Source organism: Trematomus bernacchii, unplaced genomic scaffold (genome assembly GCF_902827165.1).
Source record: "Trematomus bernacchii unplaced genomic scaffold, fTreBer1.1, whole genome shotgun sequence".
Lineage (NCBI taxonomy): Eukaryota > Metazoa > Chordata > Actinopteri > Perciformes > Nototheniidae > Trematomus > Trematomus bernacchii.
Genome location: NW_022988050.1, coordinates 18,259,849 through 18,277,778, shown reverse-complemented (window position 1 = coordinate 18,277,778; position 17,930 = coordinate 18,259,849). Strand labels below are relative to the sequence as shown.

The 17,930-nt window shown below is 40.7% G+C and overlaps 1 protein-coding gene across 1 annotated transcript in view; it reads left to right on the top strand.

Annotated features, from left to right (window-relative positions):
• The first annotated feature begins 1,264 nt into the window (after positions 1–1,264).
• The window catches only part of ipmkb (inositol polyphosphate multikinase b), a 19,266-nt gene continuing 2,600 nt past the window's right edge, over positions 1,265–17,930 (top strand). The window contains exons 1-4 of the mRNA XM_034119078.1: positions 1,265–2,651; positions 7,891–7,976; positions 9,877–9,973; positions 10,386–10,558. Of these exons, the coding sequence (XP_033974969.1) occupies positions 2,414–2,651; positions 7,891–7,976; positions 9,877–9,973; positions 10,386–10,558 (594 nt within the window). The 5' untranslated portion in view covers positions 1,265–2,413. The remainder of the gene's footprint in view (positions 2,652–7,890; positions 7,977–9,876; positions 9,974–10,385; positions 10,559–17,930) is intronic.

Sequence of the window (17,930 nt, the reverse complement as noted above, 5' to 3'; positions counted from 1 at the left end):
CCACGGGGTGTTTCTCAATCGCGAGTACGCTTGCTTGGTAGCACATGTCTGCTGAGCATCTTGCTTCAGAAGCGAGTCAAGAATATTTCCTGACATTTGGAAAACAAAGAGTGGAACACGCTAGCAAGTGTGCAGGTGTGCGTCATATGAGAGGCCCCGCCTCTTACATCTTCCGTCACAGATTTGGGGAAATTGGTCTGTGCGCAAAGCATTGTGGGGATTTTAAGACCGCGGAGTCTACTCATGTGCAGCCTCGATATTTCTCCAAACGGAGTACGACGGGCTCGGTAGATTTCCAAGTATGCTGGAGATTGGAACAGTACTTCGGAGGCACTCGATGACGTAGTATGCTTGAAATAGTGGCTCTGAAGCAGCTTTACTCGCGATTGAGAAACACCCCGAGGGTAAAGCTGCTGCAGAGCCACTATTTCAAGCATACCACGTCATCGAGTGCCGCCGAAGTACTGTACTGTAGAAATATCGACGCTGCACATGAGTAGACTCTGCAGTCTTAAAATCCCCACAATGCTTTGCGCACGGACCAATTTCCCCAAATCTGTGACGGAAAATGTAAGGCGGGGCCTATCATATGACGCACACCTGCACACTTGCTAGCCTGTTCCACTCTTTGTTTTCCGAATGCCAGGAAGTATTCTTGACTCGCTTCTGAAGCAAGATGCTCGGCAGACATGTGCTACCAAGCAAGCGTACTCGCGATTGAGAAACACCCTCGGTCTCTACCTGACCGGTCTCAGCGCTCTGTGTGTCCGTCAGGAAACACGCTGTTTACAAACAGTTCCAGCAAACATCCAGTGATAAACTGCAATGTTAACAACCTCATGATAACCTCATATGTTTTTAACTTAGGATCGTATACCTGTGTTTAGTCTAGAAAAAGGTAAATGTGTGCATTTTATTATAAAGTTGTGTATATTTACAGATTGTTGCAAAAACTAAGAAGCTTATAAACATCAGGTTTAAAACTAAAGAGCTTTACAAAAAAGTAACACAATCAAAGATGTTTGGAGTTTTATTTGAGTTATTAATTTTAATGTTTTGTCTGAGATGCTGATTTGAAACCGTTGTTACAGTTACGGCATTTCCTGTTTCTGCCGGAGAGAGGGGAGTTTGTCCCAAAGCTTGCAGCTGTATTTACTCCCTCGATCTGACAGGAGGGAGCCTCGTTGAGCTGCGAGTGTCACTCCACGGAGTTCACTCCGTCACGCAGGGGTAGTGTGTAGGGCTTGGTTTGGGATTGGGCCGAACTGTCAGTTGATGTGAAGGAATGATTTGCGGCACTATTGGAAACTGTCGCAAACGTGTGGGAGGCTTTGGGCGCTGTTCGGTACGTCGAGAGGTAGCCGCCTACACTCACCTGGATATCTATAACTGAGATACAATCCCATACAATATGATGGATTTAAGGACGATAATGCATCTTTTTTGTGATCATCTTGAACGGGTTGCCTTTCGTCTAGAGGACGGTTGTACGACAAGTGTCAGGTCCCTCTGGTGTGCCGAATTGTGACGCGAGGAAGGGCTCGCTTAGCAGCCTAATGGACAGTATCGATGACTTAGCAAACACAAGGACTGATGAATGGCCCTTTATGCAATTTCGACACTTTATTGTCTCGATTCGCCCCGCCTGCTTCTCTATTTGATGACTGGAACTGGATATCACTGTTAAGTGTGTCGTAATATCACCATTACTGAGAGACAACAGTATTTACTTCTCTGGACCGAGGAAGTGAAGTTGCGTCAGGTTAGCAGAACGTGATCAAGTTCAGACCGGAAGTGGGTTGACCTTGCCTTCACAATAAATGTGCCAAATGTATTTGGTTTGACTTTGATCAACATCGTTTGAGATTGGACAGAGTCTAAACACTTGGACACAACGACAGGCGGCTCTAATAGCAACATACATCTCCGATTTATTAATTCCGTGGTACACTGCAGATTCGATATATCTCCATTCGCTTTATTTTGGAAGTTGCAAACGGAAGTCGGCCTTGCCTTCACACTGTTTGACACTAGTAGGAAGTGGGATGTGGCCAGGGTGTATTTATGCTTCTGTTTAAGATATGAAAATCACTCAATTCACGCTGGTTCGGGAGCCCTGTTTCGCAACCGGACACAGCGGGGGGAACGACACTGTTGCTGCCAGTGACTGTGGCTGTTGTCGGTGGTCGAACACGGCAGACACGACCGAAGCTGCTGTGCTGGTTTTGCCTGGACTGGACCATTTCCATGAGGGCTTCTCAAACTCACGCCCTAACAATTTGTGTTCTGGGCTGTATTGTGTGCTTACGTAATAACAGCATGTGAATCAATTCAGTCACCTGGTTGATTTTTTATTTTATTTTTTTCTTAGACAAAGACTGTTTCCCCCCATTTTTTAAATATTTTGTTGCAAATGTCAACAACCCAGCGTCAAATGATGATGGAGTCCTCTCTAGCCCTTGGAAGACTGGAACTGACCCCCAGCTCAGGCGCTGTTGGGGTCAGCCTGACCCCGCGGCTCTCCGCCGGACACCCCGGGAAAGAGAAGTCCGGTCAACGGCCACCGGGGCCACAAGGCCAGGCTCACCTGAACGGCTGCGTCCCGCTGTCACATCAGGTGGCGGGTCACAAGTATGGAGTGGATACAGTGGGTAAGTAACATGGACAAGACCTTTCATATGATTAAAGCTTCTGTCATTAAAATAATAGATCAATTTGTTTACACCTGGCTGACAACTGTTGCTTGTCACCCTTGTGAATTGGACAATATATTGTTTTTAGATTGGGGGAACATTTAGCCCACAAACAACCCACCAACAGTTTCTTATCTTTCCTCAGACTGCACCACCCACAGTGTGTTATTGGAAAACCTGTGTGGGAAGATCAGTTAACCTAAGATGTCATTTAAGGGAGCAGCATGCAAATTGTAATCAGAATCAGGTTTATCACCAAGTGGTTTTACACTTACAAGGAATTTGCTTTTGGTGTACAGTGGTGCATACATAAACACAATGTGAGGAATTCAGTTGTAAAACAGGAACAAATAAAAATGACGCAAGGCTACATCATTGGGCTCAGGTTAAACGGGTACAATTCAGCCAAATCAACTTGTGGACAGACAGGTTGTTCCTGCTGACGGCAGGCTACAGGACACTCCTGAGGACGAGTAACACACATCATTACCATGTGTATCCCAGGAAGTTTATATATACAGTCTTTGGTTGCCATTCATGGAAGTAACTGACTGATCAGCTATGACTCACATATCTGAAAGGCACTTTTACTTCCAGTATCATGCTCAACCAATTCAGCTCTGCACCTCGCCTGATAACACATAATGGGTCCTTTAATAGTGTCAGATGTCCTGCGTAGCCTATAGGAGTGTGCGACAGTAAAGGTGACTACAAAGGCACAAAGTATCTCTGTTTGATCATATTTAGTGCAGAGCTTTACAACTTAAGATGTAGCTGGGGTAGATAAGTAGTGAGAAAAATAATGTAATCAATTTCCACAGGTGAACTTCAACAAGGCTGGGACACTGACAATGACTCGTTAATTCCCCCCAATAGATACTATATGTAACATTAAAGCATATCATGTGACACAAAATACTGTGAACCTCGCACTTCAAAAAACGTAAGCCATTTATAATACAAATACATTTTTAAAATAAATGTAAATACACCAAATGTACAAACAATAAAGTACAACAATAAATATGTAGAATATACAGGGCTACGCAGGACATCTGACACTATTAAAGGACCCATTATGTGTTATCAGGCGAGGTGCAGAGCTGAATTGGTTGAGCATGATACTGGAAGTAAAAGTGCCTTTCAGATATGCGAGTCATAGCTGATCAGTCAGTTACTTCCATGAATGGCAACCAAAGACTGTATATATAAACTTCCTGGGATACACATGGTAATGATGTGTGTTACTCGTCCTCAGGAGTGTCCTGTAGCCTGCCGTCAGCAGGACCAACCTGTCTGTCCACAAGTTGATTTGGCTGAATTGTACCTGTTTTAACCTGAGCCCTTTGATGTAGCCTTGCGTCACGGCTTTCTTTGGAATGACAAACATTTCATTTCCTTTTGGTTCATCTATGTTCACTGTGTTAAGTTAATGGGCTTTCCAGCAAACATTTCCTGTTTTGACCTGTATGTTATTAATATGGTGTTTTAACTCCAGTTTCAGTCTAATAATGCTAATAGCAGATAATGATCCATGTTTGTTTAATGTATCTTTGCTCTGGGTTAGTTGGAAATGAGTCGGTGTGAACACAGAGTGGGACAGAACTAGAAGGCACTATCACTACTTCTGGAGCTAAAATGATTGAAAAAAAAGCCTTACTTTTAAAGTGTACGTAGTTATCATTCGTTCTCTGGCTCCAGCTTCTCACTATGAATATTCACTTTTTTTAAATGTTATATTTATTTAATTAGTGTATTTACTATTTCTCTGTAATGCCAAACACTTGCCCTATCCCACATGGTAGTACAATACATTCTTTTTCATTTTACATACATATACATATACGTATATGTTCAAAAAATATGTTTTGGGCTGTTTTTCAGGCAGAACAAGATATGTTAAGACATGCCTCTCATGTGGGAATTTCTCACTGTATTCTCCATTTTAACTTAACAAAAATAATGATTGAATATTTAATAATGAAAGTAATGACAGGCTATATATAAAAAAATGTGCATAATTTTCAGCCCTAAGTGTGTAATATTGCATTTGATTTATTTCCTAGTTGATTTTCTACCAAAATTAAAAGTGACAGCTAAAGCAGTTTTTGCTGAAATGAAGCAATACACTGCCATGAAACATGTTTGCACGCAGTAAATGAAATATCAAATGTATAAGCCGTCTTAATATGTAATCTGATCAATGCAATCTAAATGTGTGCAATGATGCGCGAGTGTTTTTCTGTAGATTCTAGCTGTGTTGATTTCTCCGGAATGTCTCATGTCTCATCTGCACGATCCACACGCAAATAGGAGTAGAGAATGCCTTTAGGTGCAGTGATACAGTACATCTGACAGTAATGCTCTTATCTGAGTCCCTCCTTGGGCTTGGTAGTGAACAATCATTAACACAGGCCGCATATTATAGCATGTTGAAACTAACAGCCAGGATAGAGTACATTGTTTTGCAGTCTCTGTAACCGAACAAGCAGTGGATCCTGTTCAGCTTGAACCGATACTGACTGAGAATCAGCCTGTTTACTCCTCCTCAGGCCTTCAGTTTGTAGGTCTGTGTTAAAATGTGTGTAAGTGATGGGCAGTTATTTGCCATAAAGTGCAGAAAAGTGGAGATTATCATGGATGGTAGACTGAGCCAGGTTTAATTAGTTCCAATGAAAGCAGGGGCAAGCAGTGTTTAACAAGCTATATATAAAAAGGGTTGTGTCAGGAAATGTGCCTTTTTACATGCAAATCTGATACCATTTCCATATGGGTGCTGTTGGTGTGTGTGTGTGTGTGTTTAGTTGGATCATAATGTAGTTACAGGATCTGATGCAACACAGAAAGGCAAAGGTGAAAGTCCGGCTGCCGCTGTGTTACTCAGTGTTCACCTGTCAGCTGCTGAATGCTAATTCTTAATGGTGAAGGCCGGGCAGGACTTTTAAACTTTAAATCTCAAAGCTACAAACTACTGAATCAGTTCAGTTTTACACTTTAAAATATCTCACAAGAATGGCAAAATAAGGTGAACCAATACGAGTGCTTTCATAATAAGGCTGCTGACATTACAACCATTATTGTGTTCTCTGATCCACCTGGGTGGCAAAGTCACTGGGCAATAATAAGATGCACTATAATGCTGCAGGAATGACATCTTTGTGTGGGTTAAACCTGGAAGTTAGCATCATACTGGTCATCTCGACAAAATATCTAATATGATTTTGGATTATTGCAAAAAATGGGCTAACATACGTTTATGAAACTCACACAGTTTGTCCAGAAAGTGAATATTCACAAAGGAAAAGCACTTGTTTTTGAAGCCTAAATGCTTTGATTGCTTGACTGACTATTTAAAAGAAAAACATGAATCAGTTCTAATGCAGTTTTACTCAGGCCATCTGTTAATTACTGATTACTGCAATTAGTAATTGAATACAACACAACAGTTGTTAAACGTATCCTCATTCTCATATAAGAAACAGTTATATTGTAGTGTTCAAGTAATGGCTGGATCTCATATAATAGCTTGTGGTGTGGCCTGTACAAACACATTATGAGTTATGTTTACACTTTGGTCTTATTCGCAGTATTAATCTGGACTGTCAGATTCCCTCCTTGCTTAATGTACAGTTCAAACACTACTTATTCAGTCAGTCATTTGACTCTTTGCAACTATTCTAGTAGGCCCTATATAATCTCAGTGTTTTACATCCCTATATTAGAGCTATATATACTGTTACTTCATACTGAATGATGTGGAAGTAAGTTGAAGTGTCGATTGCTTTAGTTGTTAGTGTCAATTACATTTTGATGTATTCTTTTGAAAGTGTGACTGACCCAAGTCCTTGCTGTTGAAAAGCTGTATCCTGATGTAGGACTGTTAATCAGGCCTGATCTGGCAGAACACTTGAACCTTGCTCATCACAATGTCTTCTGGCATCACCCGATAACTCCTCACAGCTGTAGACCTCAATGCTTTGTCTGATAAACCATCATATTCATGTATCTGTCAGTCAACTGGCATCCCTGGTTGTGATTGGTTAACTTATTTTCCCAGTGCCTGAATGAATACAACCCCACCAAATCAGCCAACATTTATTTGCCTGGTAACTCTAAACATTTTAGGATTTCTCTGCAGCTCTCCTAAATATGAACAGAGGTAGAAAGCCCTCTCTTAAGAAAAGCAAGCTCATGACATTTCCATCCTAATCAAGCTGTAACCTAGGAGTCTAAAAATGGAAGGATTCCTTAAACCCTAATTATTTCTAATGGCCAGCAGGGAGCGACTTCACTTGTAGCAAAAATAGGTTTGATTGTATAGAAGTGTATGAGAACATGACCCTACTTGGCAGTTGATTAACTACATCGGTTTCACATTGTACAAATCCGTTTATAGTCTCAATTGCTATTTAGAGTCTTGAATGATGCTCCCATTCAGAGTCAAATAGACGACAAAGCAGGATATGCTTCACGATGTGGCAGACTTGTGATTAACAAGGATGTTATCTTGCTTTTTTCCTAAACCTTTCACTGTTTGTTTTCACTTCATGAAAGTTCATATTTCCCAGATTCCTTTCAGATTTTTAGTCCATATGTATTTTGTGCCTGTCTACATGTTCATCAGATAGAATTTCTGAACGCTTCATTATGTTTGTCAGGTAGTGTAAACTAAAGGGTAATGATGGCATGAGAGGTTCTCTTTGAAGGCTCATGCATACAACATTTCATTGGCTTATCTCTTTTAGAGATAAGTCCCTTATGCTGCTCTCTCTATTTCTTTGAAATGTTCCTCTCCGTTATACATTGTTAAATACAATCACCCCCATATTGACGCATTCTACTGTTTGTGTCCATGTTCTCAAATGTTGTCTATCTCTCTTTACTTTAGTGCTGCTGTCCATGTTGTGTTTGATAGAGGACAGATTGTATGATTCACTGTTTAACATTAACCTCATACACAGTGAGAACCCAGTGAACTGTTAATGTTTACTCTTTACAACAACTTCTGTTCTGAATAAACTGCTGACAACATTACATAGGTGTGTACCAATGATACAGTCTGCTGAACAGGGGTTGAGAACGGATGACTAACTCCTCATTTCATGAACTGTTACTTATTATTTGACCGTTTAAGCACTGTACTTTAAGTTGATCAACTTTGTTTTAATTATCAGTGCCGTCTTTGTATTTGTTGCAGGGATTTTGCAGCACCCAGATGGGACAGTCCTGAAGCAGCTCCAGCCCCCACCCAGAGGGCCCAGAGAGATGCAGTTTTACAGCATGGTAACACTGATGCATTCAATAATACTCTCACACAGTCACATGCAAAACCATATCATCACCTGCAAAATATACTTAAGGCTCACATGTAGCTTCATTATTTCTTTAGAGCGTGAGCTGTCATCGTATTAGAAAAAACGGGTGAAAATCAATGTAGTCTGCAAAATTAATTAATTTTGAACCATATAATGTTAAAGGTTTGTTTAATGACTAAGCAGTTCAGAACGGGTTGATATTGCAATGTATTGTTCATCATCACTTTTTGTATCGCGTAATTCTTTGACATTGTTACCCCACTTCTCTAAAAAGCCGTCATGAAATATCTTTTGTAATTATTATTTTATATAGACAATATTATTTTGCATTAAGCACAAAGACCAGATGCACCATGATTAAAGTTTAAAGCGAAAAGCTAATTTACAACATGCATGTAAATAGATCCATAAAACTACATGCACAAATACCAAAAGGAAATACACAAAAAACAGGTGTCTGTAGGTGATTCAATGTTTGTTAGATCTCTTTCAGCTTTAATTGAATACTTATTCAAATCAAATTGTTTTGTATTCTCAATTGAATTTGTAGGAAGAGCTTTCAGCCTTTACATACAGCTGCAATACAGTTTGAAATAGCTTTTTTATAGCCACTTAAATACATGTTTAACATCACTTTCCATACACAGTGGCTGCTGGAGAATTGTAAGGTCTTAATGCTCAGTAAAGATATCAGACATTCCATAGCGGACTATGTAATTCTCTGTGACAGGTGTGTGTGCTGCTCAGTATTTGCTTTAGAGCTTAGCATCTCTGTCAGCCTCAGCAACTCTCAAACAAACTGAGTGAGTCATGTTATCACGTCTGCCTTCACCCAACCAGTCCCACTAATCCCAACACACACATCTCAACCCACCCCACACACGACTCTAGGTGAAGTAACTATAACAGGACAAGCTGCTGAGAAATGTTCGCAGAACTTTCCCCATTTTCATCTTACAAATTCAGATTGTGCTTCCTGACCAAAGACCCCTCTGTCATTAGTTCAGTGATTCCATGAATTGAAGTGTATCCATGTTTTATGTCTGTCAGAAAAAAAGGCACCTTGGACTTAAAATTGGGATATTTTCCAGTATTTTCTTATTTCCCTATTTCCCAGATTCCTTTCAGAATATCTGTTAATAGGCTGAACTAACATTGGGAAATCCAAAAAGTAACCAGAGTAAAGCATATTGAAGAGAATGGTTAGTTGCAGCCAGTGTTCCCTTGTATTTACCAGACTTTGAGCGGGAAAATCTGTTGAAATCTGACATTTATTCATATAGTGTCTAGTTAAAAATAATAAAAAGCCTGCTGTATAGATGAGTCAGCATGAGATCCTTTCACTGACGCCACAAGCATGCAACAAGATACCATCACTGTGATGACAGCGTTATGGAAGCTTGGATTTCTCAACGGCCTGTGAAGTCCTCCGAAGTGCCAGACTTGCTGTCCGCTCGTCTCTAGTGTGCCGGCAGAGAGAGAGGATTCTCTGCAAAAGCAACCCTAATTCAAATATGATCAGCGAGACAGCCCTACATGGTTTGTTTTGTTTGTTTACAAAGGTTTTTTTATTCAGTATATTTTATATTAAAAACCAAATGAAGGCTTCAAACTGGGTTACGACGTCATTGTAAATAGCCTTCCTATCAATTGTTTCTAAATTCAATTATACATAGATAATATTCGACCAGAATTTCTCCCCCAATGTCCAGGACTTTAACATCTTTCCAGACAAATTGACTGGGACGAATTTTTTCAGAACAGAAATGACGGTGACAGATATATAGTTTGCTATCCATCTGTATGTACTGTATAGTATGAAGGTAGTAATGTGTGTGTGTGTGTGTGTGTGTGTGTGTGTGTCCTAGGTGTATGCAGAGGACTGCTGTGATCCATGCCTTCTGGAGCTCCAGAGCCATCTGCCCAAGTACTACGGCACCTGGTCCTCTCCTGACAGCCCCAACGGTGAGACTCAGAGATGGAGATGTGGAGAAAATGATAATAAACCTGTTAACATGCAGTCCATTTCCAGGGGAAAGCTTCTTTCTTACCATTCACATGAGCCATATGGGTTTTTTTATAAAAGAAATAAAAAGCCAACATCAGTCTCCTATATAGCGATAACTCCTCATCACTACTCTTCTACACAACCATATCAACATCTGCAAAGTATACCTTGGGCTCATTCTTTACACGTCTTTATAAATATCAGAACATGAGCTGTCAACATTTGAAAGAAACCGTGGGAAATGAAGTTCTGTGTGAACATTTTTTTCTTAACCAACAAATGGACTCAGCAGCTCAGTACAAGTTGTTCAGCATTACTTTGCATATTAATGCTTAACTTGTAATAACATCACCCCCCCCCCCGCCTCAGACCTGTACCTGAAGCTGGAGGACGTGACGCGGCGCTTTGTGAAGCCGTGCATCATGGACGTGAAGCTGGGCCAGAGGAGCTACGACCCGTTCGCCTCACAGGAGAAACGGGAGCAGCAGATCAGGAAGTACCCGCTGATGGAGGAGATCGGCTTCCTGGTGCTCGGCATGAGGGTGAGCGCACGTTGAACCCCACCAGGAGGTCTAGGTTTTTAGATAGGTTTACAGCAGGATTACTGTAAACACTTAAAGAGGGGTTTCTGCACTAAAAAAACTGAAACGTTGACTTTAGTTAAATGTAATATGTCAACAGATTTCACATAAGACAATGAAAATATGACAATACATGGCAAACTACAGTGAATGATATTTTAAAGTGGAGGTCTGTGCAGACGTGCAAAAATGTCATGTGCATACTATTATTGCATTTAACAAACCTAATACAGTTATGTGACATTTGTTGACATAATACATTGAATTCAAGTTAACAGTTCAGTTGTTTCAGTGTATGAAGTGTGCCCAGATCAATTGGCGCTGCAGTTTCTATAAAGGCGATTTAGAAGAGCCAAGAAATGGTGAGCTTAAAGGGAGGAGTCGAGTCTCTAAGAAACATTTCAAAGTATATGCTGAGTCCTGGTTTGTGGTCATTATGGTCCTGCTAGGTTCTCCGTCCTCTCCTCGCACGCACACAAACACACGTAAATATCTGCTGTTGATCTGAGCTGTTTGTTGACTCAGGGTGATGAGCAGCATCATTTACTTTTCCATATGAGTGAAAAAGATATATATCAGGAGAGAAACAGAAATTGTTATCTGTTTGGAAGGAAGAGAGTCATAGCGAAACCGTTATCGCTCTGATCAGTTTCCATTGCAACGTTCATCAGTATCATCATCAGTAAATATCCTGCTTTGGGTTAGTTCTGCCTGCAGCGGGAAACAAACAAAAAACACCCAACTGTTTCTGTGTAGAGTAAGAATGTCTCTGAAGTTATTGGTATGTTTACAGTGATTTCAAACACTGGACATGGTTGGAAATCCGACTGATACCACACAGTTTTATACTGCATGTTCAATCCTGAAGACAGAATGATACTTTTTAATACTTTTATCAGCTGAGTATAAACACACTTTCTGGGGGGGGAGTTATTCAGCACTTAAAGCAGGTGATAAACTGTGTTTTGAGGAAATAAGTGATATATTTCTACCTGCCCTTCTTTGTGTAGTATGTGAGAAACGGCCCATTGATTGGTGCTCTGTGCTCAGAGGCTTGGCAGTGTTTGTGTAAGCTAACCTGAGAGTAAGTGAGCGTAACTGGTGAGACAGCAGCTTTGTGACTGTATGTCCGCACCCTACGGATCATAAACGCCCACTGAATGACGTCTGCTCATACGATCTCTATAGAGACCAGTGGAGATAAAGACCTGAACCTCATCTTAGATCTGTGCTCACTTCCACTAAGTTCTGTAGCTGAACTGTAACAGTCTTGTTCCTACAAATTAGAGGGAATGATCATTTTTAAAACATTATTATCAATGTAAGATATAATAACATTTGGAATGATTTTTTCTGATATCTTCGCCTTTACCAAAATGTGAGTGTTGGGTAGAATTCTTAACAGTGTGATTTTGATATTGCACTACTCCATATTACCATTTAGAGTGAAATGTGTTATATGCACAGTAGTTGATGTTGGCTGATTTCCACACATCTTAAAGAGGTTTGTCAGAGCGGTGTAACTGGTGGTGCATTGCAGCATCACTTATTCTCTGTTGGATGAAGACTCCACTCCTGAGGCTGAGAATACACAATCTCCTCGTCTTGACCTTTAGGGCTTTACATCTATTTTCATTTAATAGGCTGACAAATCTGCTGAGACGCTTCTGCATGAAGAGGTCAAAACTCCAGAAACACTCGCAGTATAAAGAACACCACTTTTAGTATTAAGAAGAAAATGTTTAGTATGAGGAACAATTACAATCTTCTAGTAAATTTGGTAATTTATTCTCAGAAAATCTCAGTTTTTCCCTTCAGAACATACAAAGTGTTTTTCTTGTAACTATATAACTTTAATCTGAGAGTTTTCAATAGTACCCACCGAGGCTGTCTCCATCACTTTGTATTGTTATTAACATGCATTCATAGCATTCTAATCTGATGGTTAAAAAAAAGGAAAAGAAGTGATATTGACGTACCTCAGGACAGGGAGGGTGCTGGGAACATTCCCGTACTAATCTCTGCATTGTGTTTGTTTACATAGAGGAGACTAATTAGTGCTAATGATCTTCCTGGTGGAAAAATGATAATGTGGGAGGAGAGAGATTGACAGGAAAAGATAAAAACAGGTGATTACGAGTCCTTCTTCCTGCTCTGAATAACTGAAGCTGCTCTGACAGCAGAGACTCCTTACTGTAGTGTCACAGGCAGGCTGTCGTCAGGCAAAATGATCTTTGTCATTTGCTAATTCTCTTATTTCATAGTTTGAGGATTTCATTGTTAATCCTGGATTAAGTTTTATTAAATAATAGTTAGACTTATTTATATATTATTATGTGTTCCTTTTCCCTCAACAACATAACAGCTTGGTAGTCCATTCAGTGCATAATACAGAACTGTGTGTTTTGTCCATTTTTTTTCTACCCCCCTCCCACACAAAAAACTAAAACATGTTGTTAAAATTGAATAAAAAACTAAACATAACATTTAGAGTTGAAATAATACATTGAAATAAATATATGTACAAATGCATACATGTACAGACACAATAATTATTAACAAACAGTATATACTGTATAAAAGTACTTTTTCAAACATAGATCATTTGCTCTTATGATGTTGTTTTTTTAAAGTCATTGAGCACAGGCTTAAAACCTTTATCATGTGTCGTGATGATCCTCATGAAGATGGCTATAGGTCGATTATTTTAGTGTAAAAACCTATATTTGATTATATATAATTATGAGGAATAATGTTTATTGACTTTCGATCATGAAAATGAATTTGTGATATTTACACTAGCTGATAGTTCAGATGATCTCCATGTTGACTAAACACTGTTGATTTAAAGTCCTCATTCTTTGGATTTGAACGTCAGAAAGCGAGCCAGAGTTCTAATCCAGCTGACTCTCACTACGCTGCACCCTAGCCGCTTTGTGTTTAAGGACTCATTTTTCTGTTAAAGCGTCAGAGAACAAAAAATCCAGACACAAACTGGACCGCTCGGGTCCCGGGGCCAGCATGTGTTCCAGCATGTGTTCCAGCATGTGTTCCAGCATGTGTTCCAGCATGTGTTCCAGCATGTGTTCCAGCAGGTGAAACACTCACCCTGCTGGGTCCTCCTGCTGGAGACGTTCTGCTCAGAGCTGCTTCACTCTGCAGTCAGAGCTGCTTCACTCTGCAGTCAGAGCTGCTTCACTCTGCAGTCAGAGCTGCTTGCTTCACTTTGCAGTCAGAGCTGCTTCACTCTGCAGTCAGAGCTGCTTCACTCTGCAGTCAGAGCTGCTTCACTCTGCAGTCAGAGCTGCTTGCTTCACTTTGCAGTCAGAGCTGCTTCACTCTGCAGTCAGAGCTGCTTGCTTCACTTTGCAGTCAGAGCTGCTTCACTTTGCAGTCAGAGCTGCTTCACTCTGCAGTCAGAGCTGCTTCACTCTGCAGTCAGAGCTGCTTGCTTCACTTGCAGTCAGAGCTGCTTCACTTTGCAGTCAGAAGCTGCTTCACTCTGCAGTCAGGCTGCTTCACTCTGGGCAGTCAGAGCTGCTTCACTCTGCAGTCAGAGCTGGCTTGCTTTCACTTTGCAGTCAGAGCTGCTTCACTCTGCTCAGAGCTGCTTCACTTCTGCAGTCAGAGCTGCTTCACTCTGCAGTCGAGTCGAGTGCTGCACTCTGCAGTCGAGCTTCTTCAACTCTGCAGTCCAGAGCTGCTCGCTTCACTCTGCAGTCAGAGCTGCTTCACTCTGCAGTCAGAGCTGCTTCACTCTGCAGTCAGAGCTGCTTCACTCTGCAGTCAGAGCTGCTTCACTTTGCAGTCAGAGCTGCTTCACTCTGCAGTCAGAGCTGCTTCACTCTGCAGTCAGAGCTGCTTCACTCTGCAGTCAGAGCTGCTTCACTCTGCAGTCAGAGCTGTTTGCTTCACTCTGCAGTCAGAGCTGCTTGCTTCACTCTGCAGTCAGAGCTGCTTGCTTCACTTTGCAGTCAGAGCTGCTTGCTTCACTCTGCAGTCAGAGCTGCTTGCTTCACTCTGCAGTCAGAGCTGCAGTCAGAGCTGCAGTGTAAGAGTCGGGAGGAGCTGATCATTTATTCCGGCAAATTACTCAGACCTACTAATTAACCTAACCGAAGTTATTGAGTCTATGTAAGTTTGCTGCTTGGCTCAGATCCACCAACGTCAGCAAGATCTCTGCTTGCTTCACTCTGCAGTCAGAGCTGCTTGCTTCACTCTGCAGTCAGAGCTGCTTGCTTCACTCTGCAGTCAGAGCTGCTTCAAGGCAAGGCAAGGCAAGTTTATTTATATAGCACCTTTCAACACAAGGCAATTCAAAGTGCTTTACAAAAATGGAAGACATTATGAAAATGGCATTTAAAATCAGTCATTAAAAAGAAAAGATAATAAAATAAACATTAAAAGAAAAAATACATGGATAAAAGTTAAAAGTTACAGTGCAGTTTAAGATGTGAATAGTTCAATTAAAAGCAGCGGCAAAAAGAAAAGTCTTCAGCCTGGATTTAAAAGTAGTAAGAGTTGCAGCGGACCTGCAGGTTTCTGGGAGTTTGTTCCAGATATTTGGAGCATAATAACTGAATGCTGCTTTACCATGTTTAGTTCTGACTCTGGGGACAGAAAGCTGACCAGTCCCTGAAGACCTGAGAGATCTGGATGGTTCATAATTTAGCAATAGGTCAGACATGTATTTTGGGCCTAAACCATTCAAAGCTTTATAAACCAGCAGCAGTATTTTGAAATCTATTCTTTGACACACAGGAAGCCAGTGTAAGGACTTCAGAACAGGAGTGATGTGATCCACTTTCTTAGTGTTAGTGAGGACTCGAGCAGCGGCGTTCTGAATTAGCTGCAGCTTTCTAATAGATTTTTTAGTGAGACCTGTAAAGACACCATTACAGTAGTCGAGTCTACTGAAGATAAAAGCATGGACAAGTTTTTCCAAATCCTGCTGTGACATTAGTCTTTTAATCCTAGATATATTCTTTAGGTGATAGTAGGCTGATTTAGTAACTGTTTTAATGTGACTGTTGAAACTCAGGTCAGAGTCCATGACTACACCTAGATTTCTGGCTTTATTTGTTGTTTTGAACATTGCAGACTGAAGCTCAGCGCTAACTTTTATACGTTCTGCCTTGGCTCCAAAAACCATTACCTCAGTTTTATCTTTGTTTAATTGGAGAAAGTTCTGACACATCCAGTCATTGATTTGTTCAATGCACTTACTCAGTGTTTGAATTGGAGCATAATCTCCTGGTGAAATTGTTACGTAAATGTGTGTGTCATCCGCATAGCTATGGTAACTTATTTTGTTGTTTTTCATTATCTGAGCCAGTGGTAGCATGTAGATGTTAAAGAGAAGAGGCCCCAAGATGGAGCCTTGAGGTACCCCACATGTCATATTTGTCAACTCAGATGTGTATTTACCTATAGAAACAAAGTTTTTTCTGTCCTTTAAGTAGGACTCAAACCAATTTAGAACTGTTGCCGAAAGTCCCACCCAGTTTTCTAGTCGGTCTAGTAATATGTTGTGGTCAACAGTGTCAAATGCAGCACTGAGATCTAATAATACTAACACTGAAGTTCTGCCACTGTCTGTGTTTAAGTGGATGTCATTGAAGACCTTTACAAGAGCAGTCTCAGTGCTGTGGTTTGGACGAAATCCTGACTGGAACACATCCAAACAGTTATTTAAATGCGAGAAGTTACTCAACTGTTGAAATACAACTTTTTCAATGATTTTACCTAGAAATGGCAGGTTTGATATTGGCCTGTAATTGTTCATTACTGAAGCATCTAGATTATTCTTTTTTAAGAGCGGTTTAATGACTGCAGTTTTCAGGGCCTGTGGAAAAATACCTGAGTGAAGAGATGTGTTTACTATATGAAGTAGATCTGAGGCCATGCAAGGAAAAACGTCTTTGAAAAATCCTGTTGGAATAATATCAAGGCAGCAGGAGGAGGATTTCAGAAGTTGAATAATGTCCTCTAAGTTTTTACCATTAATCTGATGGAATTGTGTCATGGTGTTTGAATTGATATTAGGTGGACATAGGGACAACACATTTGCTGTACCTGATGCAGACCTACTAATTAACCTAACTGAAGTTATTGAGTCTATGTAAGTTTGCTGCTTGGCTCAGATCCACCAACGTCAGCAAGATCTCACCTCTATTAACTCCCCGAAGAACCAGGTTCAATTAACTGCTGTTTCAATTCAGACGACCCCCTAAATCTGTTTAAGCGATCCCGAAGGATTTTGATATCAGTAAATGAGGTGTGGCCCTATCTAAGTGTGAGTGTGGCAGTGTGCAATCTTACCTTTGAAGCAGGAGAGGAGAGCTCAGATGTCTTTTTAAGTTGTCCCAATCCAAAAGGTGGGATCAGTTTATTTGAAGAAAAATAGGTCCAAACTTATACAGGGTTTTTACCTTCTCTCGTTACAACATTATAATCATACTAAACATATCATGCTGGGGTTATTTTCTAATTTAAAACCTTAATTCATAGTTCACACATTAAAGTCTCCCGACAAAATCCAAAAGGAATTGCCTCACAGATCGACGGGGTTAACATCCAGGCCTGACACATTTAAGAGGTCAGTTCCTCAGAATGTTCAGATTGAATTCCGACATAACCCAGAGGGATCTCCTCGTGGATCGAAGGTTCTAACATTCACAGCCTATAGCCTGACACATTTAAGAGGTTTTGCTCCTCAGAATGATCAGTTCGAAATCCTACATTTTAAAACTTTCATCCATCCATTCACTCAGCATTCAATACACAGAGATTCAAGCAATAGTTACCAAGTTTGAGAGAACCTTACCGAGAGCAAAAACCCAGCTCTCCAGGGAGAGAGCTTTACCGGGAGAGAGTATACCAGGGGAACCCCCCCTCTCTCTCCAGTTTGCTCCCTCTCCGCTAGTGTCTTTATGCTCGAAAACAGGATAGAAAAACCTAAAGACACCTCCTCCATACCCATATTTGTGGAAACTGGGCATGGCCTCTGATGTAAAGAACTGGACATGACCAGACATATTCTATAGCTATGGCATAAGACACACCGTCCCATGTTTGTGTAAAAAGGACATGACCCCTACTCTGCAGGACTTGCAAAATATTATTCTCGGCTATGACATAACCACCTTTTTGGGGCCTCAATGTATTTCTCCTTAAGTCAGGAGCCCCCCTCCCTGTGTACTGCTGTGAGGGGAGAGGGAAGAAACTGCCTTCTTATCAGTGACACCCATAAACCATTATAGGCCTTACACTCAACTTAACAAACCACTTGGTTTATACTGTAAATATAGAAAATCATAAAATATGAAGCATT